Genomic DNA, 23,890 nt, shown 5'->3' with positions numbered 1-23,890 from the left:
AGTAATTTAATAATCTGTCTATATACTGCTTAGAATTAGACATGTATGTTTTATAAACTGTAGAATTATTATAAATGATTTGAAGCTCATGTAGTGTAACTGTTGACATATCAGTGCAGACAGATACAAATCATAACTTCACAGCTCCATGTCTCATTAGTGTTTCCAATAAAAATGCAGTTAAGCTCATGTTACATTAGTAGTAACATTTTTTAAATTTATGATCACATTTGTACATTGTTTGCCCAATCTGTTCCCAATGTTTTCCTGTATGTACCTACAACAAAAATATATATATATTAAAATCTGAAAATTCAATTGATGCTCCATCATAAATAGAATATTAACAAATTTCTTGAATACCACATCTAAAATGAATGTCAAACATACAGCTGTCACAAACAGGGAAGAAAGAGAAATAAAACCAATGAATGCACTAAACTTGACAAAAAAGTTAGACAGGAATGTAAATTTAAACATCTAAACGTTAAAAAAAAGTGTAATAAAATGACAGTTGGCTAAAACCCATTTATAATATTTTAGTGTTCATTTCCCAAGATCCTGAACTGTTCAGTAATTACATCATGAGATCTAGTACAACCATCTGCTCCCCTTGTGTAGCGTATGGTTAGGGCTGGTCCTCCTGCTGTAGGAACAGTCTTTTTGAAGCTTTAAGTATCTGAAAAAATAAGGGGAAATCTAAATTAAAGGACCAACCAAAACACAATAAAAAAAAAATCTACATGCTAAAAAAAATGCAACTTTGTGGCATTGTAGTTTATTTGGAGAAAGCTATAATTCCCAGGATCTATACTACTTTGCTATAGAAGATGGGGAGTACCAAATTTAAATACTAATCTGAAGAATAGATCTTTGAAAATAGAATAGATCTTTGAATTTAACTTGCAAAGGAAATTAGGGCCATGTCCAAATATAAAAAAGTTATATTTTTAAAAGTCAGTGACAGGTGGAAGGGAAGAAGGGACAGGGTACAAAGGGATTTCAACCACATGTTAAGCTGAATTTAAAGATGTAAAGCACACAACAACAAGATAAGAGAAAAAAATTGCAAGAATATCTGCAGTTTTAAGAATCAGAAAGCTGGGGGAAATTTGGCAAATGTGTAAATACAGAAAAACCTTAACTCTGTCACATTGAACCCTTCCCTCTATCCTTGCCACATTGAACCCTTCATGTAAGACGGATGTGTTTCTGGCAAGTATCACACTACAATAACTATTGACTTCTGACACACTGCATACCATGACTGTTTGGAGACCCTGAGAACTGGGTTACATCTTGGGCTGGTTTACAAACAAGTTTTGCACTGCTGTAATCATATCGGTCTAGAAACAGATATAGATAAAGTGATACAATTCCCTAGTGTGGGCACAATTATACCAGTATACAGGAGCTTATATTAGTATAGCTTATCCCCTAAATTTGAGAAATTGAGCAACAAGAGTGCCCATCCTTGCAAAGGCCTCACCACAGTGGTTTTAAACTGTTTATAAAAATTCCAAAATCTGAAATTTTTCAAGCCATTTTGGGGAAGGTGAATTGATAGGACCTTTGGTCTTAAATTCTTGATTATGGAGGATTTCTTGATGGACAGTCTAGAGTAACTTAGGTTGCACATATCTCCAGTGAATATTACTTACATCAGAATGTCAAATTTGGTACAATCTAATGCAGGTATATATTTTATTATCAATATTAAAAACAGAGTTTTTGCAGATTCTAAATCTGCTGAATCCTGCATGCGCGCGCAGGATAGATGGAATTACAACAACAAAGCTGTGGTTGTTTAGATTTCCTTAACTCACAATTAAAAAGCTTTTTTTTTTAAAAAGCAGAACTTCATTAATTTTATTGCCTTTAACTAAATGAAATGTGTTTATAATCTACCCCACAATTTACCTATACTGGGTCTTGAAGTTTCATGCATTTAAAAAAAAAAAAAAGATTAGAAATGATTCTGTTTACCCTGATGTATCATTGGCTTTGACTGGCACAATGTATTCAAGTCTATCTGTGAAGTATTATTGTGCTGTAGTGCCTTGCTAGATTTTCCACTGGGCTTCCATTCTCCAAAATCCATAAGAAATACCTGTCTCAGAACTCCAATACACCCAAACCCTGTATTAAGCCCCTTCTCTCCTTTCCTAGTGTTCAGAGGCTTCCCACACCTAAACTCCTACACACGCACACCTCTGTTCCAGAGATCCCACACATAATGGGCCAGATCGTCAGCTGGTGCTAGTCGGTCAAGTTTAAATATGTGCAGCTCAACTGAAGTTCACATTGTGAGAATCTGGCCCTACATTTGCAAGCCACCCCTACTGACATTATAATATGCCTGTGAAACCTCCTGGATCTCTCAGTTTCCCCAAAAGCAGCTCAAATATATTAAATATTAATCAACCAAGCTTTCCAAAGACACTTAAAGGCACCAAGTGAATAGAGCATATTGAATTGAATGGCTACTTCTGTTGCACCAACTTAACAGAGTTTTAAATAAACAGAAGAAACTCACACTGAATAACTCTGATGAACTGAACTCCGGTGAAATTAAAGAAAAGATATAGTATAACACCAAAGAGGGTATGGTGAATTAATTTAAATCAGAAAATAGAAGTCCTTGATTTAAACTATTTTGGGAAGTTCTATGGCTTTTACTTTACAGGAAGTCAGACTAGATCAGTGGCCCCCAAACTGTTGGGCGTCTACCTAGGGGGTGCAACTGGACCCAGGCCAGCCCCTGTTGGGGAGCAGGGAGGATGTACCGCTCTTCTCCCAGCACTGGGGGGGGGGGTGTGAATGACACATTCCCTTACTAGTAAGGGGTGGGGCACGGGAGGAAAAGCTTGGGCACCACTGGACTAGATAATCACACCCTTCTATGTAGTCTATGAAAAATAACGGATTTTAATCTTGTTTTGCATTTGTACTTTTTATTTTCCTAAAGGAAGTTTCCAACCAGTGAGAATCAACCTATTAAAACATGCTCATTCACAACTCAATATAGCCTTTGCACTAAATTTGGTACTTTTTGCTATTCAGAAGGTTACACTATATCTAATTATATAGCTTAACATACATCTGTGGCTAAGTCATTATGCAAGGTAACCTATTTCCCCTTGTTTTTTCCTACCCTCCCCCGCCCCCCCAGACGTTCTTATTAAACCCTGGATTTGTGCTGGAAATGGCCCAACTTGATTACCATACACATTGTAAGGAGAGTACTTGTGGCACCTTAGAGACTAACCAATTTATTAGAGCATAAGCTTTCGTGAGCTACAGCTCACTTCATCAGAGCTTATGCTCTAATAAATTGGTTAGTCTCTAAGGTGCGACAAGTACTCCTTTTCTTTTTGCGAATACAGACTAACACGGCTGTTACTCTGAAACCTGTCATTGTAAGGAGAGTGATCACTTTAGATAAGCTATTACCAGCAGGAGAGTGGGGTGGGGGGAGAGAAAACCTTTTGTAGTGGTAAATACCCATTTTTTCATGCTTTGTGTGTATAAAAAGATCTTCTATACTTTCCACAGTATGCATCCGATGAAGTGAGCTGTAGCTCACGAAAGCTTATGCTCAAATAAATTGGTTAGTCTCTAAGGTGCCACAAGTACTCCTATACATCTGTTCAGAGTCTTAATTTACATTTTTGATGTTAGAAATGGTGAATTTTTTATTTCCTAGATGACTGTTTACTCATTATTTGTGTCAAATTCTATTTGAATGGAAATTGGCATTTAAAAGAGTTTTTTATTAGTTAAACAAAACTACCAGTACCTTAAATATGCTGGATACAAAAGTAAATGCTTTTATCAAAACATATTTTGAATTTTAAACTACTTGATTTATTAAACAAAGGAAGTATCTGTATTTAGTGAAGTGAACTGGTTATTTCTGGTCACCAAGTCCTTCCCAATTTTAGAACTAGTAGATCTTATCCTTTTACACCTAGATTTTATTCATCAATTGGAAGAGGAAAACAAGCTTTCCTGCTTTTTCAACTCCCAATTAGTTTCTTAACTTTCAATGAACTAGGCACAGAACTGTACTGAACAACTGAATAAAATGAAATGAAAATAATAATCTCTGTGCACCTGCAGAAGAGGCTACTGCTGTCAAAAAGTGGCTTAGCACTTCAACAAACTCTGGTTCCAGTGACTTCCACCAATTCAGTGGTCTGACTAAAACTGCAGCAGCAAACATGTACTGGTTAATAATATTTATTTAAGTAATTTTAATAGATATAAGTATCAGGAGGTAGCTGTGATAGTCTGTATCCACAAAAACAACAAGGAGTCCTGTGGCACCTTAAAGACTAACAGTTAATTCCTCATTGTTTTAATAGATTATAGTAAGTTTAGGCCTTAACACTGGATGTCATAATTTCAAATGTACATATGTTTAAAAAAATATTTTAAATTCAAATATTTAATTTAAATGTATCGTCATTTTTTAAAAAAATGATTTTTACCCATCTGAAAGAGAGGGAACACTCAATCACCCAAAATGTCTTTTCAGTCAGGACTGTTTGATAAGTGTGAATTTTATATTCTGGAGGATAGGGGGGATATAACAAGAATGTCTCCTGTGTGAAAGCAGCCAGTAAATTCTGAGACCTAAAAGTATCAGAACCATCTATATTTGAACAAACGTTACATACCCAGTTAGCAATTTATAAAAAGATTATCCTCCTCTCTCCAAAATGACAACTGAGTAGAGAAAATGCTCACAGAACTCCATCAAAAACAAGGGATGGGGGAAATGGAAGGCTAGGGTGCTTGAAACACAAGGAAAAAGCCACTACCTAAAGGGGGGGACTAGATGGCAGACACAGCTGGATGCAAGCTAGCTATCGCTTGGTTTGGTGATAATGAGGTGCATGTAACAGCTGTGGAAAACCAGCTGTGTTAGGAGGAGGGGTGAAAGAGAATAATCCCAAATCAGGAGCTAGGGGAAACTCTTTTTCCTTCCCCATCATGCATATCACAAGTTACACTACCAAGTGCCAGCAGTAACCTAAATGTTCCATTTAACAGTCCTACTTCACCAATTCTGAAATGGCAGAATAGGTACTGTGTAGCTTCCTCTCTTTCATGTGATGTCATTTTTCATACACCCACTATATGCACTTCCCCTGCATCGATAGCAAAATCCATTTCTGCCCATGTATGCAGACATTTAGGCAAGACACACATTTTACACTTACTTCTCCCCCTTACATCTTCACCTTTACTTTTTTAAAATTAATTGTAGACTTGTAGCCTACACACTGACATAAAACTAAGTTTTAAAATCATATAATCATAGAATATCAGGGTTGGAAGGGACCTCAGGAGGTCATCTAGTCCAACCCCCTGCTCAAAGCAGGACCGATCCCCAATTAAATCATCCCAGCCAGGGCTTTGTCAAGCCTGACCTTAAAAACTTCTAAGGAAGGAGATTCCACCACCTCCTTAGGTAACGCATTCCAGTGTTTCACCACCCTCCTAGTGAAAAAGTTTTTCCTAATATTCAACCTAAATCTCCCCCACTGCAACTTGAGACCATTACTCCTTGTTCTGTCATCTGCTATCACTGAAAACAGTCTAGAGCCATCCTCTTTGGAACCCCCTTTCAGATAGTTGAAAGCACCTATCAAATCCCCCCTCATTCTTCTCTTCCGTAGACTAAACATCCCCAGTTCCCTCAGCCTCTCCTCATAACTCATGTGTTCCAGTCCCCTAATCATTTTTGTTGCCCTCTGCTGGACTCTTTCCAATTTTTCCACATCCTTCTTGTAGTGTGGGGCTCAAAACTGGACACAGTACTCCAGATGGGGCCTCATCAGTGTCCAATAGAGGGGAACGATCACGTCCCTCGATCTGCTGGCAATGCCCCTACTTATACATCCCAAAATGCCATTGGCCTTCTTGGCAACAAGGGCACACTATTGACTCATATCCAGCTTCTCATCCACTATAACCCCTAGGTCCTTTTCTGCAGAACTGTTGCTGAGCCATTCAGTCCCTAGTCTGTAGCGGTGCATTGGATTCTTCCATCCTAAGTGCAGGACTCACAATATTTACAATATATATTTTCTTAAAAAGAATTGTGCAATTAGATCAAGATTTTCCACACTTACCAGAGTTTCTCATCTGAGCAAGGTAAAAAACTTAATGGTTTTCTTACACACTGTATGTATAAACAGTGTAGCCGGTTTCTTTTTGTTGAGTGGGTCATTTTATTTTGAATAGTCAGATAGTATATTTAGTAATTAGCACTGAATTTGTTAATTTAACAAGCTCTAGTTTATTCCAAGTCCTAAGGAGAAAGAAAAATATATTCTCTTCCCCCTACATTTCCCAGAGTTTCCCAGAAGAGGAGCAACATCCACCAGAAGGCCAGTCTCACAGTTTGAGAAGGGCTGTATTAAATGTAAAAACAACATACAGTGGAAGGATAACCCTAAAATCACCAGCAAGGGAGCTATGAGAAATCTGCAGTAATTAAACAATGGGACCTTTTTACTTGTACCATATGAGATTTCTAAAACTCCACATGCAAATCAATTTACGCTTGATTAGAGGCTGGTAAATGTCTTTTACTCTCTCATCTGAGCTACCCTTCATACTTCAGTTACTGTAATGAATACAAATATAAAAGAGGCAAACAATATAGAGTTGAAGTTCTGTCCCCCTTAGGTACTAAAACACGTTTGCTATGCTAAACTAAATTATTTGTTAATACTGGCAAAAGAAAGTTACATATCTTCATATTTTAAGGGACAGACTGAGAAAGTTACCTTAAAAAAAAAGGGGTACTTACTGTGACCAAACACACAGTCAAACTGTGTTAGCTACTGGCATTTTCTGTATTGGTAGTGTAACACCAACAGACCCCAGTCATCAGCAGTCGGGATCGAACCGGGACCCCTGGAACTTAGTGCATGAGCCTCTACCACATGAACTAAAAGCCAACTGGCTGTTAGCTAAGGCTGTAGAGCAGACTCATTAATCTCTTTCTGTGGTCTCAGTGCCACTAGATAGGACAGAGCACCACACAAAGTAGGTGTGGGGGTTACATACATCCCCTAGCTGAGGAAGCACACCCCGAGCTTCAGACACTTCCCAGTTGAAATCCCAGACAAGCCCCCACTTGAACACTGATAGACCCTGGTCGGCAGCGGGTGAGATTGAATTTGGGACCTCTGGAACTTAGTGCATGAGCCAAAAGCCAACTGGCTGTTGGCTAAGGCTGTAGAGCACTCTCTCCCTCTCTCTCAGAACACCACACCCAGGAGGTGTGTGGGTTACAGTAGCAAGGCACAATTTCTCCAGACAGGGATTCACCAGACCCCTCACACACACACACACACACACACACACTACCATGCTGGTAGAAACTCATGTCATAGACTACCTCTGAGTCAGTCTCTACATGGTTTATGAAAATCTGTAACAGCCTTGAAGGCTCTCTTTACACCAGAACACAGTAAACAATTAGGGCCCAGTTCTGCCACATGATCCATTCACGCTTCCATTAACAGTGGTAGGGATTACATAGTTACACATGTGGAAAGATAGGAGAATCAGACGCTCGTATTTAACATATGCCAAATTACTCTGAGCAAATATTGGAAACATTCACTGACACATGATTATGAGGCAAAAATCACATCAGAAGAAATCCTAAATTACAGCAATGGCATCTACCAAAACATTTTGAATTGATGATTGGAATTTGAATTAAGCATCAAAACAGTATGCAAATCACACAATAGGGTGATGTTACTACATTGTGTACCAGTCTGAAGAACATTATGCAAGTAGGATAATTCTCTAATTTGAAAATTGTGGGACTAGTTGCACCAGAGCCATAAAATGTTAGCTTCTTCATTATGTGTACTACCATATGGTATTGCATTTGTACTGAAGTCGGAAGCAGTAACATTTCCATGGAACAAATAAGCCTTGATAACAAGTATCTTTCCTTGGACTAAGGTTGTAGCCTCAAAACAAAAACATACCAAATCTGGATACTATCTTTACTGAATTTACTACTGTCAAAGATATCTATCAGCCATACCTTATTTAGTTTATAAACTTTTTCTAAAACAGCTATTGTTAAACAATTAACTAAATTGCATTTTTAGATAAATCTCATATCCATGTTCATATCGTGTCATAAGCAGTGGAATGTACCATGCCAGGATTAACAATACATTTGTTGGATAAACCTCATAGCCAATATGGAATTATGTACTACTACAAACATTTTAGATTCCCTCAGTCAAGGTTCATTATGTAATTTAGCATACTAACCACTTCACAACTGAGATTTGGAAAAAGCCATAACGTGGGGTTCTTGGATCTTTCACTACCACAGGCACTCCTGCATTGACCAAAAGTCAAACAAATGCAGGTATCTTGTATAGTAGGCGACAATTTTACCACTGAACCACCTGTTTACTGGATGATAACTGAATAGGATTTCATTGCAATTAAAAATACAGATGATTCAATCAAAAGTAGTATAGTGAAAACTTTAACCAGAAATATAGCCTGCACATGAAATATCCGAGATATCAGGTAGTATGTAAGATACACAAAAGTTTGAGGATGAAGAATTAACTGAAAGAGGAATGAGAACAAGACTAAACAATAGACTAACTCATCCAAAATCTCTCCATAGCACTTTTTGAAAACTGAACAAGGATGAGTGTATCTTAGTCTTGTACCAGGAAATAAACCCAGACAATATTTTGCACTTGAAGACAAACAAAAAGTTGACAAATTCTAAATGATACAAATTGAAGAGTATGTGACTAAAACTCTATTAGATTGATCAAAGACTAAAGAAACAGACTTGCACCCAGAAGAGACAGGAAACATGACAAAAAAATAAATAAAGACAGTGAATCAGATGTTCATCTCTGCTGCAGCCCCTTTATGCCAGATGAAAGAGCTGGAGTGGTCTAATAGACCTTAAAAGTTCTGAACCATGCCAGAGACAGATTCCTACAGCACAGGTACAGCGGAGGACATCCATAAGGCTGCCTTTCAAGGATGCCTGGCAACCTCTAGTGAAGGGGGTATTCCAGGGCATGGCTAGGGATGGAGCCACAACACAGTACTTCAGAGATTCTGGGAAGCCCAGGGAGGGTGCCATACATTAGATGGCCCTCTAACCAAAAGGCTGACTAAAATTATGCTGGGGACCCCCAGAGTGGCCCAGTCGGATGGGCACATTTGATCTCCCTCTGGACTGCAAGGTCTATCCATCGGCTCATGTGAAATTCTGCACTGTACTTCTTACAACTTGTCTGCTCTGTTTTAAAAGAAAAACTGGCAATGTTTGATGTTGAACTCTGAAAGCAGGACCCAAGGAAAGCATGTGCATGGGGCTCAATTTATTGGATAGTGACAAAGGAACAAAACCATGTATCTATCTGTAGAATTAAATCTCAAAAGGTACTAAGTTCTGAACATCTGGAGTCTGACAAACATTATGCATCACTCTGTTCATTTAGATAATGAATGGAGGAACTGGAAGTACTGTGGCGGTCTGGTAAGCCGATGACTAAGACAAAAATACTCAAAGTAGCATGTCATAAAACAGGGGTGAGCAAACTACAGCCCGTGGGCCGCATCTGGCCTGCCAGCCGCATCCAGCCCCCGAGCTCCTGCTGGAGAGTGCAGTCTGGGGCTTGCCCCACTCTGGCACTCCAGATGGGGAACAGGGTCAGAGGCCGCTCTGCACGGCTCCTGGAAGCAGCAGCATGTCCTGCCTCCAGCTCCTGTGCATAGGGGCAGACGGGGGTTCCACTCCGCACGCCGCCCCCACAGCTCCCATTGGCCAGGAACTACGGCCAATGGGAGCTGCAGGGTGGCACCTGCGGACGGGGCAGCACACAGCAGAGCCTCCTGGCCGTACTTCCATGTAGGCACTGGAGGGCGAACATGTCACTGCTTCCAGGAGATGCTTGAGGTAAGCACTGCCCAGAGGCTGCACCCCCGAGCCACCCCCACCCACGCCCCAACCTGCTACACCATCCCTGATCCCCCTCCCGCACTCCAAACCCCTCAATCCAAGCCTGGAGCACCCTCCGGCACCCCAAACCTCTGGAGCGCCCTCCAGCACCCTGATCCGCCTCCTGCCCTCCAAATCCCTCAGTCCAAGCCTGCACCCTCAACTGGAGCCCTCAACCCCCCTGCCCCAGCCCATATCCCCCCTCCTGCCATCTGAACCCCTCAATCCCAGCCCGGAGCACCCTCCTACACTCCAAACCCCTCATCCCTAGCCCCACCCCAGAGCCTTCACCCCTCCCCTCCGCACCTCACCACCCTGCCCCAGCCTGGAGCCCCCCTTCCACACCCTGAACTCCTCATTTCTGGCCCTACCCCAGAGCCTGCACCTCCAGCCAGAGCCCTCACCCACCCCCACATCCCAACTTCTGAGCATTCATGACCCACCATACAATTTCTATGCCAAGATGTGGCCCTTGAACCAAAAAGTTTGCCCACCCCGTCATAAAAAGTCTTCCTCTCAGACCAGTACCTAAAATTACACTAAAGAATGCATTGCTTTCTTCAGATACACACATTTTTATTTTTACCTCTTCATCTATTGGACAGTCTGTTTTTATTTTGGCAATTTTTTTTCTTATTCATTTAAAATTTGAATTAAAAATAACTGGAATAGTATTCTGAAGTTACTTCCTGTTAACTCAATAATAAATGGTCCAAGGGTGTACTCACACCAAGATAAGACTATTACTTCAGAAAGTGAAAGCAAATTCAAGTAATAATATTTGAGCACCTATACTTTTCTCTCTCTCACACACACACAAATTTCTTCCTAAATTTCACTACTGTGAAGGGTTTAATCTTATTAAAGATAACTCTAAAAATTAACTTACCCACTAGATCATCATTTGAGTAATTCTCTGCTTCAACAGGAACTTCTGTAAATCAAATTTTGCAGCAATTACATATAATGTGTCTGTTTTCAAAACTGTTAAATAATCCTGTATGGGTCATTTTACTAGGAACTATTTCATTAACACATGCTACTCTTTCAAAATAACTTTCTGAACAGATTATTTTTAGAGCGTGTGGGGAAAAGGGGGCTTTTGCTAGGGGTCTGTAATGGGGACACTGGGCCCATTACACACACCTTTTGAAATGTGCGTGTACACTTTTTCAGCATGTATGCTTTTTACTTTATTTACACACATTTAAATTTAAAATTGTATTACTGTATTTTATTGCCAAAAGCTGGGACTGGACGATAGGGAATGGATCACTCAATTGCCCTGTTCTATTCATTCCCTCTGAAGCATCTGGCATAGGCCACTGTACGAAGACAGGATACTGGGCCAGATGGATCAGTGGTCTGACCAAGTATGACTATTCTTATGTCCTTTTGTATTTAAAGCCAAAAATATATACCTCATCACTCAGCCTCACTGTTTGATAACATTTATTACAGCAAAGGTGTTATTACAAAAATGACCACACTAAAAGCTTCAAAAATAGTATGCACTTTAACACTGTTAACCTTTGCAGAACAAATCTGGAAACAGAAAAAAGAATTTAGTTCATAACTTCCTAATTACAGGACAGGATTCCATTTCACAGCAGTCACAGTTCTTGAGTTTCATAATAGAAATATTTGCTAAAAACAATTAGGAGTTCAGAGATGTATTGAGAAGAGTTACTACACAAACCTGTTTCCTGAGGTTCAACAGCAACAGTGTCTTCTGTATGTTCTTTTTCCTCTGTTACAAAGAAAATTAAGGTGTATGATACATTTACAGTATTGTGTGCATGAGTTTGCTTATCAGACTAACTGCAGACTCAACAGATGGGTACGGATGTGACACTAGATATTACTTATTAAAATCTGTTATGTGCAATAGTTTTTAATGCCTCTTCACTACTATAAGTATCTCATTTTCAGTAAAACTGCTATGTATTAAAAGTTGAAATAATTGTAATATGAAATACCAACAGTAATATACACTTTCAGTTAGTTGTATTAGAGCAAGGTTTTTTAAGTTCATTAAACTAAAACATTTTCATAAGAAAAAAAACTACATTAATATAAGATCAAATCCTGTAGGCATTACTCAGGAAAAACTCCCATCTAGTTCACTGGAAGCACTGACTGAGCAAAGACAGAGTAAGGCTTGTAAGATTTTTCTCACAGTGAGCTGACATATTAAGTTGCTTTTGTATTAAGTTCGGCCCAACAAGAAAGTAGCTAGCAACACCAAAGCCACAAATTTAAAGGTTTTCAAAACTTAAATCTTTTCAAATAGTCGTCAAAATAAAGAGAGAAGATTGGGGAGGTAATATCTTTTACTGGACCAACTTAAAGCTTCTCTGTCTCTCACCAACAGACGTTGGCCCAATAAAAGATATTACCTCACCCAACTTGTGTCTCTAATATTCTGGGACCAACATGGTGACAACAACACTGCATTCAGAATTAAGAGTCCATACATTCAATTTTTTAAATCAAATGCAAATACTTTCTGCAAGTAATTAAAACTTTTATTTAACAGTTGATGTGTCAGTGGGCAAAATTAACATTTTCTATTGGGAGATCTAAAACCTCAATATTTCTTGTAATCCAGTGTAGGAAACATTAATTAATTATATCCCTTTGTTTTACATTTAACTGACAGATATGGCAATTTGAATATGAAAATAAATACTTTTACAAAACAAATATTCATACCTGATTGCTTTTTATTAATTTCCACGTCCTCAGGAATTTCACCTAGAGTTCAAGGTTTACAAAAATAAAACAAAAAAAATTAGCTGTTTTAGGGTCAAATACTTCAAAAAAATGCATATAGCAGACATTTAAGATTATACTTAGAAAACATATACCTGGCTCTGTATCTTCATTTACTGGTTCTGGAAGCGCCCCTGCAGCTAAGAAGACAGAATATTTGTAGCAATACCTAAAGTAAGTTCTACACTTTAGAAACTTTCCACAAAACAAAGCAAAGGCTAATTTCTAAGGCTCATATTACCCCTCCCATGGAAAACCTCACAGGGAGAGAACTGAGATAAGGAAAATTCTGTGAAGTTTGTGTCCGATTCCCAAGCAAGCACCTCAACCAGTGGACCATCCATCCTCTAAGCGTGCGTTCCAGATGAAAAAATTTAAGTCAATTTCAAATAAGAAAATGTCAAAATGTTAGAAGTTTCCCAAAACCATTAGTAACAACTGTGTTGTATAGAAACTGTACTACATGGCAGAGTTAACATTGCTATAGGAGCCAACACTTTTTGATTTCCTGACTTATGTGTTTGATTTTTCAATTTTAGCTGCACTAAAGTTAGTGGACATGTTTACTAAGACAAACTAAGGCTCAATTTATACTTTACCAGCGAATGCCAGAGAGCAGGAGCATGATGAAAGTTGCCAGGGTTCATGGATTAGTGGGACTTGAAATATTTCACATACTGTGGTGGGGAATATTGGTCTTTTGTTGTGGAACTTTTGTAATAAATTAACCCTGCAAAGGGCTATTTACATGTGGACAATATGTATGGAGTTATTAGGGACTCTGGGAGAAAGGGGAAATTGAGGCAGACAGGTCTATCATACTGTGACCTGCAACTGGAGAGCACCCCAGGCAGGAGCCATCTTATCAAATATGGTGGAGAATGGGGGAGGATGATGGGCCTTTCGGAAGAGGGGGAACAGCCAGTGCATGGAAGAGGGAAATCGAGGCAGGGGGATTGCAGGGCCACCCTGAGGCGGGGGCAGGTGGTGGTCACCCTTTGACACACAGAGACTATTTGCACCAGTCGAGCTTAGTCTTACTTGAACCAGGTATGCGGCACCAGTGAAAATTGTGACTTACTGTACATCATTTTATCTTTTCTACCCCTGGAGGCTTGATTGGTTCAGCTACTCTAGTCACTGCCCATCAATAGCTGAATTCAGGGGAAACCCTCATGACAGACAAAGCCTAAGGCCCCAATTCTGCAAACAGATACTCCGATGAGCAACTTTAGGCATGCGAGTAAGTCCTATTGGAGTGAACTGGTCTGTTCCTGCAAGGCTCTGAGTACTTTCTGTTTCCATTGCTTACACAGGAGTTAAAGAAACAACATGCAGAAGCAGAACCTAATTTAGTCAAGTCCAAAGATACTGAAGAAACTGAAGTATAAAAAGGTTAAGGAACAACAAGACCACAAATAGATTTGGACAACCGTGGAGTTCAGATACCACATTCAGTATCTGAGATTCACAAGAGGCAGTAAGCAGTAAAAATATTAATAAACATTTTGTTATAACCTGGGGGGAAAGAAAACCTGCTTTTATATTTTTTTAAATTTTACACTCCAAAGGAAATTAGCTGTTTAAAACTACTGTATGCAACAGGAAAAATCTCAGTCAAGTACATGTTTTAACAAGTGTCTTAAAGTTGTATTAAGATAGAGTAACTTTAGAAAAATAAACTTTAAGCCCTCCTTTCAGAGAGATGAGAACAGCTTATACTCACTTTCATCTTCCTTTTCAGCATCAGCAGCTGGTTCTGTTGGGAACAACATTTCTTAGCTTCAAACTTATTCTTTTGGGCCAACATCATTGCTAAGCGTCAAGAGAACATTTATAAAATGTGAAATGCCTAAAAAAAGGTTCTTTTAAGGAAGGAATAATGTTCTACAATATTAAGAAATTTCTAATTACTCTATAAAAATGGAAACAAGTACATGATTTTGTTGAAAGATAACCACAAACAAATCATCATCTAGAACAGGCTTGCATTACCCAGAACAGTAGACTTCGTCTACCACAGTGGGGCTTAATTTAAATCATGCTTCGTTTTAAGGAGGCTAAAATTCCTGACAAGGACTGAGAAAGTGACCATGCCAATATGATATGGGCCCCAATTTTCATAACATTTAGGAACCTTCTGTGTATGAAATCCTAAAAATAATACACAAACATTGTTGCATAATTAATGTAATGTAAACAACTAACAAATGTATTTATTTTCACCTTGTATGCTTTCTTCGTAGTAGTCTTCATTTACAGGCTCTTTACCTGAAATGGGGATACATTCAAATGATACATGAGAACAACATTCTTTAAAATTACCTTTACTAAACAAATGCAGAATTCATAAGCAAGATGTTATTTACAATCTAATTTACAAGGGGATGCTAGCTTGAAATCCTGTCAATTTCAATGTGTTAAAAGTAGTTTCAGATATTACACGTCCTGGAATCTCCCTGCCAAATTTCATAGATTCAAAAATCACATTTTCCTACTTTTTAAAATGGTTCTCTTTCTCCCACTCTACACAAATAGGGGGAAACAATTGATTAGGCAGGCAGAACAGTGAAGCTACCTATATACAGGTTCTTGTAAATGCACCAAAAACAATTTTTTGATACAAAGAGAAAAATTAACTACTCTCTCTAATCTTTCACCTATAGCAACTTTAGATGTTACTTGAAAAATAATACATTTTTCAGATAGGGAATTTTAAGTTACCTGTGCAGCAGTTAAAAAAAAAAAAAAAAATCAATCAATCTCCTTTGCCTCTTGCAGAAATAGGGTGGCAGTTGGGGTTGTTTTCTCTTTATTTTGATGTTGAGGAGATTTACTTATATTTAAAGGTTACTATCCCAAAGTAGTTTACCTGCAGTTTCTTCTGTTTTTCCAGTCTCCAATTCTGCATACACTAAGGGGTTATAATTTTATCTTACAGTTATTTACACAAGTGCAGTCATACAAAAAACACGGACTAATAGGTTTTTCTGTAAAATAAAATCCAGCATAAACGTATTAGGGTTACTAACCTAAAAGTTGTTAACTTTGCTCTTTACTTTTTTCCACTATTTACTCTTTTTCTCTTCTCTGGAGCTGTCTTGCTCTACCCGTGAACCAATTCTTTTCCCCCTTAATTCTGTCTATTGTTTTTTCCTATTACTTTTATAGGTAGGTAAGAATTGCCCTAGTGGATCAGACCAGTGGTCCATATTCTAATCCCATATTCAGTCTCCTGTGCCAGCACCAGAAGCTTCAGAAGGTGCAAGATATCTTGCATTAGGCAGCTGTGGGATCATCTGTCTCTAACATCACGTTGCCTCTGAATCCCTTTATAGTTAGGCCTTGTCTACACAACACAGTTTTTCTGACAAAAGGCAGCTTTTGTCGACAAAACAGTAGAGGTCTACACACTACAATGCTCCTCCTGCTGATTTAACTCGCCTGATATGTAAACATAATAAAACCATCCTGATGAGAGGCATTGCGACATGACGCAGCAGCAGTGTAAACACTGAATTCCTTACATTGCCATAACTGACCTCAAGCAGGTATACCACAATGCCCACCGTTACCACTCTGGTCACTATTTTGAACTCTACTCTCCTGCAGCCAGCTACACAGCTATGCACCCCTCCCTTTTTAAAGCCCCAGGAAGTTTTGAAATTGCTCTTCCTGTTTGCTCAGCTGGAGAGCTCACGTAGCATCTGCCAAGCTGGCTGCACCTCGCAAATGCGCTCTTTTCTGTACTACAGGGGAGGTGCTGCTTCTACTGAGGCTGTGGGTCTGAGGCGGGGTCTGTGGGGAGAAATCACTGTAGGGAGGCAGGGGGAGAGAATCATAAGACTCTCCCTACAGCCCCCCGATCCAGGTATCTTCCAAGGTTGCAGCAGGACCCAAGCACTCTACTCATGGGAGTTTAAAACACAATGACAGCCAAACATAGTGTTGGGGGAATCCTGCTCTCTGCAACACTAGGGCTGCAGCGGCAGGCAGACTGCATGGCTGAGTCCCCTGTCTTAAGAGACACACCATGCTGACACACAGACTCTTTCACCCCCCTCCCCCAACACACATTGTGTGTGTGTGTGTCTGTCTTTCTCACAGACACACACACACACACACACAGTTCCTCTCACACACTCCTCTCCCTGCTCTACCCCCCCCACTTCTGTGGGCTTCTTGTGTTATTGTTCAGCAATGTCAGTTTGGTCACATTATCAAGTGCTACTTTCCAAAGTGATTTAAAATGCGTTACTTTTTGGGCACACATAGCAATCATTACAAGGTTCATAGCACAGCGCGAGAAACAATGCCAGGCTCAACACACTACAGCAGCACCCATTACTGTGGCTCAGTGTTAAAATGCTCCTTCAAGGCCTCCTTCAGCCACACATCACTCCTCTCCCACTGAGCTCCTCCTTGGGTTCAGAATGCACAGCACAATACTAAATAGCAGCGCAGGATCCATGCTTTCTGACAGAAATGGCTGGGCTGGAGGTTACCATGGCAGTTGAAAAGCAGCTGGTAATCTAGTAGGATGCCCATGCCTTTTGCAGTGGGGGCAAAAGATCTATCTGGCTTTAAGATTAAACTTGATAAGTTTATGGAGGAGATGGTATAATGGGATAACATGGTTTTGGTAATTAAATATTCATGGTAAATAGGCCCAATGGTCTGTGATGGGATATTAGATAGGGTGGGATCCGAGTTACCCAGGAAAGAATTTTCTGTAGTATCTGGCTGATGAATCTTGCCCATATGCTCAGGGTTTAGCTGATCGCCATATTTGGGGTCGGGAAGGAATTTTCCTCCAGGGCAGACTGGCAGAGGCCCTGGAAGTTTTTCGCCTTCCTCTGTAGCATGGGGCACGGGTCACTTGCTGGAGGATTCTCTGCTCCTTGAAGTCTTTAAACTACGATTTGAGGACTTCAATAGCACAGATATAGGTGTGAGGTTTTTTGCAGGAGTGGTGGGTGAAATTCTGTGCCCTGCGTTGTGCAGGAGGTCAGACTAGATGATAATAATGGTCCCTTCTGACCTAAATATCTGTGAATCTATGAACGATGGGATTGGGAAACCTGCATCATATGACGCTGAACCCGCCCACATGAGGCATTGCAAATCCTTCCCAAAACATGCTGCGGCCAGTTCCACAGTGGGACAGCTACCCATGGTATACTGTTCTGTGTGTCGATGCAAGAGCTGCTACGGTGGATGAGCTCCACCGACATGAGGAGCATAATGTGGACACACAACTGTGGTTTAATTACAGCGGTGCCTGTACACCAGGGGTGGGCAAACTTTTTGGCCCAGGGGCCACATCTGGGTATAGAAATTGTATGGCAGGCTATGAATGCTCACAAAGTTAGAGTGTGGAAGGGAGTGAGGGTTCTGGCTGGGAGCACGGGTTCTGGAGTGGGGCTAGAAATGAGGAGTTCAGGGTGTGGGAAAGGGCTCCGGGCTGGGCCAGGGCAAGGGGCGCTCCGGCTGAGGGTACAGGCTCTGGGGCTGGGCTGAGGATGAGGTGTTCGAAGAGCAGGAGGGTAGTCTGGGCTGGGACCGAGGGGTTCGGAGAGCAGGAAGAGGTGGCTTGGGGGTGCAGGCTCCCGGCGGTGCTTTCCTCAAGCAGCTCCTGGAAGCAGCATGTTCCCACTCCGGCTCCTACATGGAGGCATGGCCAGGCAGCTCTGCTGCATGCTGCCCTGTCTGCAGGCGTTGCCCCTGCAGCTCCCATTGGCTGCGGTTCCTGGCCAATGGGAGCTGCGGGGTGCGTGCTTGGGGTGGTGTGCAAAGCGGAGCCCCCTGGCTGCCCCTACGCATAGCGGCCAGAGGAGGGACATGCTGCTGCTTTTGAGCCGCGTGGAGCAGCCCCCTACCCCGCTCCCTGGCTGGAGCACCAGAGTAGGGCAAGCCCAAGACCCTGCTCTCCAGTGGGAGCTCGAGGGCTGGATTAAAACAGCTGGCAGCCGGATACAGCCCACAGGCTGTAGTTTGCCCATCCCTGCTGTACACTGACATAACTTAACATGGCTTAAAGCTTGAGGCATGAGGCTTAGAAACTCTTCCAAAATTTGTTTTGATTAACTGCTTTAACTGTCTGTATTCCTGTTATCCATATAAACACCAGTCTCTTTGAAACTTGCTAAATTTTTGGCTTTGAGGACATCCTGTGGCAATGAGTTCCACAACTTGATTATATATGTTGTGGGGGAAAAGAACTCCTTTTAGGAGTTTGCCACCTTTTAATCTAATTGACGGTCTCCTTTTTCTTATGTTCTGAGACAGAAAATAAGAACAAGGAGAAAACAGAAGCTCTTGATCTACCTTCTCTATAACATTCGCTATTTTATATACTTTAATGTGGCTATTCTTATTTGTCTCCTTCGAAAGCTAAAGAATCAGAGTCTTTTCAATCACCTCTGTTCATGTGCAACGGCCTCAAAGAAGCTTCATATTCCTGAATATGACACACTGCATCCAAACAAAATAAATGAACTTAACTTATTGGTGTTGCCAAGAAGGTAGAGACACCAACAAAGGACATCCAGCACTGAAAGCAGGATCAATGGGTCAAAGCAGAGCCACTAGTGACAGCTCCAGATGATTTTGATTGCAGGTCCTGTAGGCTCCTTGCCTAACTGCAGTCAATAAGCAAAGGCCCGGAAGGTTCTAGGGCTATGGTAGTGGCAATGGGCAGCACACAACCAGTAGGTAGAGGGGAGCAATGCTAAACTATCACATCACAACTATCCGAGGGAGCCCCCCCAAGAAGCTTGGAGCTAGAGAAGTTCCCAACCTGTCTCTCACTGGGTCAGACCTCAAGAGTGAAAATCCTTTGAGGATATTATCTAAAAAAACATATGTGGAGGTGATAATCCCCAAAATATTATTCAAAACTAATGTCTCATTATAACCACCATTAGCTGAAGAGCATAATCTATCTTTTCCACAACCCAAAGTATATTCTGACTGAATAGGCCACAGAAGGTATTCGTAACTTTCTGACATGACCCAGATTCCACACTGTAATATAGCTGGATTGTAGGCTGAAATTAAGGTTGTTTGGGGAGCATTAACTAACAATTATATAATGCTCAATCACATTTAAACTAAGATATTATAGTATTTGATTTAATTGGTATTTATTTTCAGCTTTAACTCCACCTTAATGACATTTGTTTAAGAGCCGAAATATCTTCCCACATGTCCAATATAACAGTATTAGATCTCTACCTGTATCCTGGGTCTCAGTCCCTTCTCCATAATTTGGTTCTAAAAAAACAGAAGAATTAATATTAATCAAAAGTTCTGGGGTCTGATTTAGCAAAGCATCATAAAAATGTAGCACATTTGCTAAGTGTAGGTGTTAGAGTTGGAAATGAGCTCATCTAGTCAATGCAGCACATTCAAGTGCTTTGCCCAGTAAAGTTTTGGGGCCTGACTGGGCAGCAGCTCCACATACACACAGAGCCTTTATTGAAATCAATGGGAATTCCACACATGGAACAACTATATAACCGGACCCATAAATGTCTCATTAAAAATTTTAATCAAGAGAATTTTGACAAAGTGAAAGTTCAAAAAGTATTTTTCCATTCAACCAGATGAGATCAAAGTTAGATTTCAGCACATTGACCCAAACAGAGATAAATACTCACGACAATTATCACTGATATACAGGATAGTTTTATACAATTATTTGGTCAAGCCAAATTTGCTACCTTTGTACATAATTCAAGGGCTATTTCTTCTTTGAAGTCTTTGGAGAGGAAAGAGGCTAACTGACTAAAAGGCTTTATTATTATTTTGCTGTTGGGCTATGGCAATTAGAACTTTAAGAATTGGCTATTTATTATACTGAGGTTTAATGTGTTGCTGATGATGTGAATTTCAAAATTTTGGAAAGGTACCCAGTACATTAGATGGGCACTGAGTATTTATTTCAAATTTATGCAATATCAGTAAGTACTAAAAGAAAAGCTCAATTTAAATGCAAACAAATTAACATGTTATTCTAAAAATTGAATACCCCTAACGATTTAGAACAAGATTCACAAAAGGACTTATATGCCTAACTGTCACCTCAGGTGCCTAAATCCCAGAATCAGGCACCAACAGGATTCACAAATCCCCGCTCAGCTATCCCTGGGACCCTGCAGGAGCCTAAACTCACTTAGCATTTAAGTGTTTGCAGTAAAATTTCCCTAAGTGCCTATGTTTCTGCCTGTGAGCATGCACATTGCAACCCATGTCATGAGTCCAGGCACCTAAACTCCACAGCAATGCCTGAACCAAGAAAATATAGGCATTCCTCTAACTAACTTACTTGCAGTGCCCAATCTGGTATGCATGCTGAAAACTCACCTACTGGATTGGGCCCACATAGAGAAGCTTATACAAAATGCTGTGGGAAGGGGAGAGGAGGAAGCTCTTCCTCATAACTTTTAGCTCAGTGGTTACAGTACTCTCCTGGGATGTGGGAGACCCTGGTTCAAGTCCCTTCTTCACCTGCGGGGAGAAGAGATTTGAACTGGGATCTGCCACCTCTCAAGTGCCTCTTGACTATGGGATATTCTGATGTGGGGGCTTCCCCAGTTTTTCCTGTTGAAGCCGTTTATCCACCCCTGTGGAGAAATAATTAAAAAAAAAAAATCATTGGAGCAGAGGGACTGGATCCTGCGCCTTCCACTTCCCAGGTGAGTGCTCCAAACATCATGCTACAGTGTCATTCTCATGCTCTCTTTTTCATCTCTAGCCTAGTGTGGACATGGTCACCCCACCTTCTCACTAAAATAGCATAACCACCTAACACCAAGAGAGGGTTTCCCAAGAGGATAGAGGTGCCTTCCTGTAGCGCAGATTTAGGCACATAGAGGGAGGAGCTTAGCACACACATCTCAGCTTGGAATCTTCCTTTGGCTACGTTAGGTGAGAAGCTGACTAGAGTACTGACTTTTGTGAATCCCATTCTGAGGGGCCTGTCTCTCCACATTCATTATATAGGAAGCCTAGGCACCAAATTCAGGCTTTCTAAATCCCAGTGATTCACATATAGGATAACAAAACCGGTGCATGTCATTTTCCTTTGATGAAATGAAACTTTCTATGAGCTTGCATTGTCCAGTAGAGTGCTGGGCAATAAGATATGCACATTTTTGGGCGAAAGTCTGGGACTAGAGAATCTGCTGGTGTTCTTCTGCAGGGTAATTCATGAATAGGTAGCTAGTGGTATTCACTACTGTGTAGCTGGGATCAAGTTACATGCTGGAGGCTGTGTGAATTTGGTAGGGCCCTACCAATGGGTAGATATTGCCCTTACCCAGTATTAAGTTAATAAAGTTGTTGCCTGCTACTTAAGAGCCATTCTAGTTTCTGTCTTTCCCACATGCATGTTCTGAGCAAGATAGTGTTCCACTCATGTGGCCCCATTACAGGGGCAGCTGCATTGTTTTACATCACATACAAGTTAGGTTTATAAAGTGCTTTGGAATCCCGCAGGATGGAAACTATAATATAAATGTAAGGCATCATCAAAAAGTTGATGAAGTCCTTAAATTGTAGGAAGAAAGGCACCCTCCCCCCAACAACTGAAATGTAGCTTTTTAACCACATGGTATGAAAAGGAAAAAGTTTTCTTTTACAGTACCTCCATGATGTTCAAGAGCATCTTCCTGTGCTAACTCAGTGTTATCTAAAAAGAAAGATATATTTACTTGCTTTGTTTAGATTAATCAGTCATAAAATAGCCATGGAACACAGCAGTAACCAAAATACCCCGAGAGTAAACATTTAGCTCTACTCCAATTATATTCCAGATACTAATACTAATAGTATTCGTAATCATGCAACATTATGTTTAACGACTGAATACTGTTTTATAAAACCATACATCCACAATCTACAATAGGAATCCCCAGTCTTGGAAACATTTATACACGTGCTTAACTTTAAGCATGTGGGTAGTCTCGTTGTCTTTGGTGGGACTATTTCCATAAGTCAAATGAAGCATGTGTGTATTTGCAGGATTGGGGCCTAGAGAGTTGTATTTTCAGCTATAAAGCAAATAGTATTCCAAGAATTAGGGCAACAGATTTTTGCATTTAATCAAAATAATGTTTCTACATATACTATACATGATCTTAAAAAATGTATGCTATTATTTTTCATTTTCCTTGTGGTCTCAGAAACAGGGTAAGAATTATTTCAAGATGAAAGGGAAGATAGAATTATGAACTTGATATTGTTTTGCAAACTATATATTTTTTAGATGAGAACATGTTTGGTTGATAAAGATAACTGTGTTGACACAATATACTTAGTACTACATGACTTGCAGAAGTCTAAGTCAAATGGCATTCTGATTAAAAAATAGCACTAAACAAATACAACTTAGCACATACTAAATGGATTAAAAACTGGCTGACATTTGAAAAATAACTAATGAGGACTCATCAGCTGCGGGTACTATTAGTGTAGTCTGGCATGGATCTGCTCTTGTCCTAGTGCTATCTATCAGTGACCTGGAAGAAAACACAGAATCTTTACAAATAAAGTTTGCAGATTAAACAAAGATTGGTGAAGTGGTAAATAAGGACAGGTCATTAATAGTAAAAGGGATTGGGACTGTGTAGTAAACTGGACTCACTTGAACATTTAATATAGTCAGATGCAAAAGATAATACGAGGAACAATGGATTGTGGGTCAGACTTACAAAATGAGGGAGTATATCCTGGAAAACAGAAACTCTAAAGGAATTTAGGGGTCATGGTGTATAACCAATTGAACACAAACTCCCAGTGCAAAGCTGTGACTAAGAGGGCTAGCACAATCCTTGGCTGTATAAAGAGGGCAATATAGGAGGTGGTATTACCTGCATATAAAGCATCCGTTGGAATACTATGTCCCTGTGTTCCATTATTGTAATGAAATGTCTTGGTTTCCATATTTTGAAAAGGATGCTGACAAATTGGAAATGGTTCAGGAAAGAGCTACAAGAATGATCTGGAGTCTGGAAAACCTGCCTTAAAGTGGGAGACTAAAGAAGCTCAGTCTATTTCATTTTTCAAAGTGATGGTTAAAGA

At 40.2% G+C, this 23,890-nt stretch overlaps 1 protein-coding gene across 12 annotated transcripts in view; it reads right to left on the bottom strand.

Moving 5' to 3' along the window:
• ASPH (aspartate beta-hydroxylase) overlaps positions 1–23,890 on the bottom strand; it is a 207,705-nt gene that overhangs the window by 95,719 nt on the left and 88,096 nt on the right. For 8 of the 12 annotated variants that reach the window (XM_073331031.1, XM_073331039.1, XM_073331043.1 and 5 more), the window contains 9 exons: positions 22,455–22,499; positions 20,042–20,080; positions 15,678–15,719; positions 15,032–15,076; positions 14,532–14,564; positions 12,901–12,945; positions 12,746–12,787; positions 11,730–11,780; positions 10,920–10,964 (listed from right to left, as the gene is read on the bottom strand). In XM_073331031.1, coding sequence (XP_073187132.1) covers positions 10,920–10,964; positions 11,730–11,780; positions 12,746–12,787; positions 12,901–12,945; positions 14,532–14,564; positions 15,032–15,076; positions 15,678–15,719; positions 20,042–20,080; positions 22,455–22,499 — 387 coding nt within the window. The remainder of the gene's footprint in view (positions 1–10,919; positions 10,965–11,729; positions 11,781–12,745; positions 12,788–12,900; positions 12,946–14,531; positions 14,565–15,031; positions 15,077–15,677; positions 15,720–20,041; positions 20,081–22,454; positions 22,500–23,890) is intronic. The other 4 variants (XM_073331032.1, XM_073331035.1, XM_073331033.1 and 1 more) reach the window with 4 other exon arrangements.

The sequence above is a fragment of the Lepidochelys kempii genome, chromosome 2, assembly GCF_965140265.1.
Source record: "Lepidochelys kempii isolate rLepKem1 chromosome 2, rLepKem1.hap2, whole genome shotgun sequence".
NCBI classification, from domain to species: Eukaryota; Metazoa; Chordata; order Testudines; family Cheloniidae; genus Lepidochelys; species Lepidochelys kempii.
The sequence above is the reverse complement of the archived record's forward strand: the minus strand, read 5'-3'. Positions and strand labels throughout refer to the sequence as shown.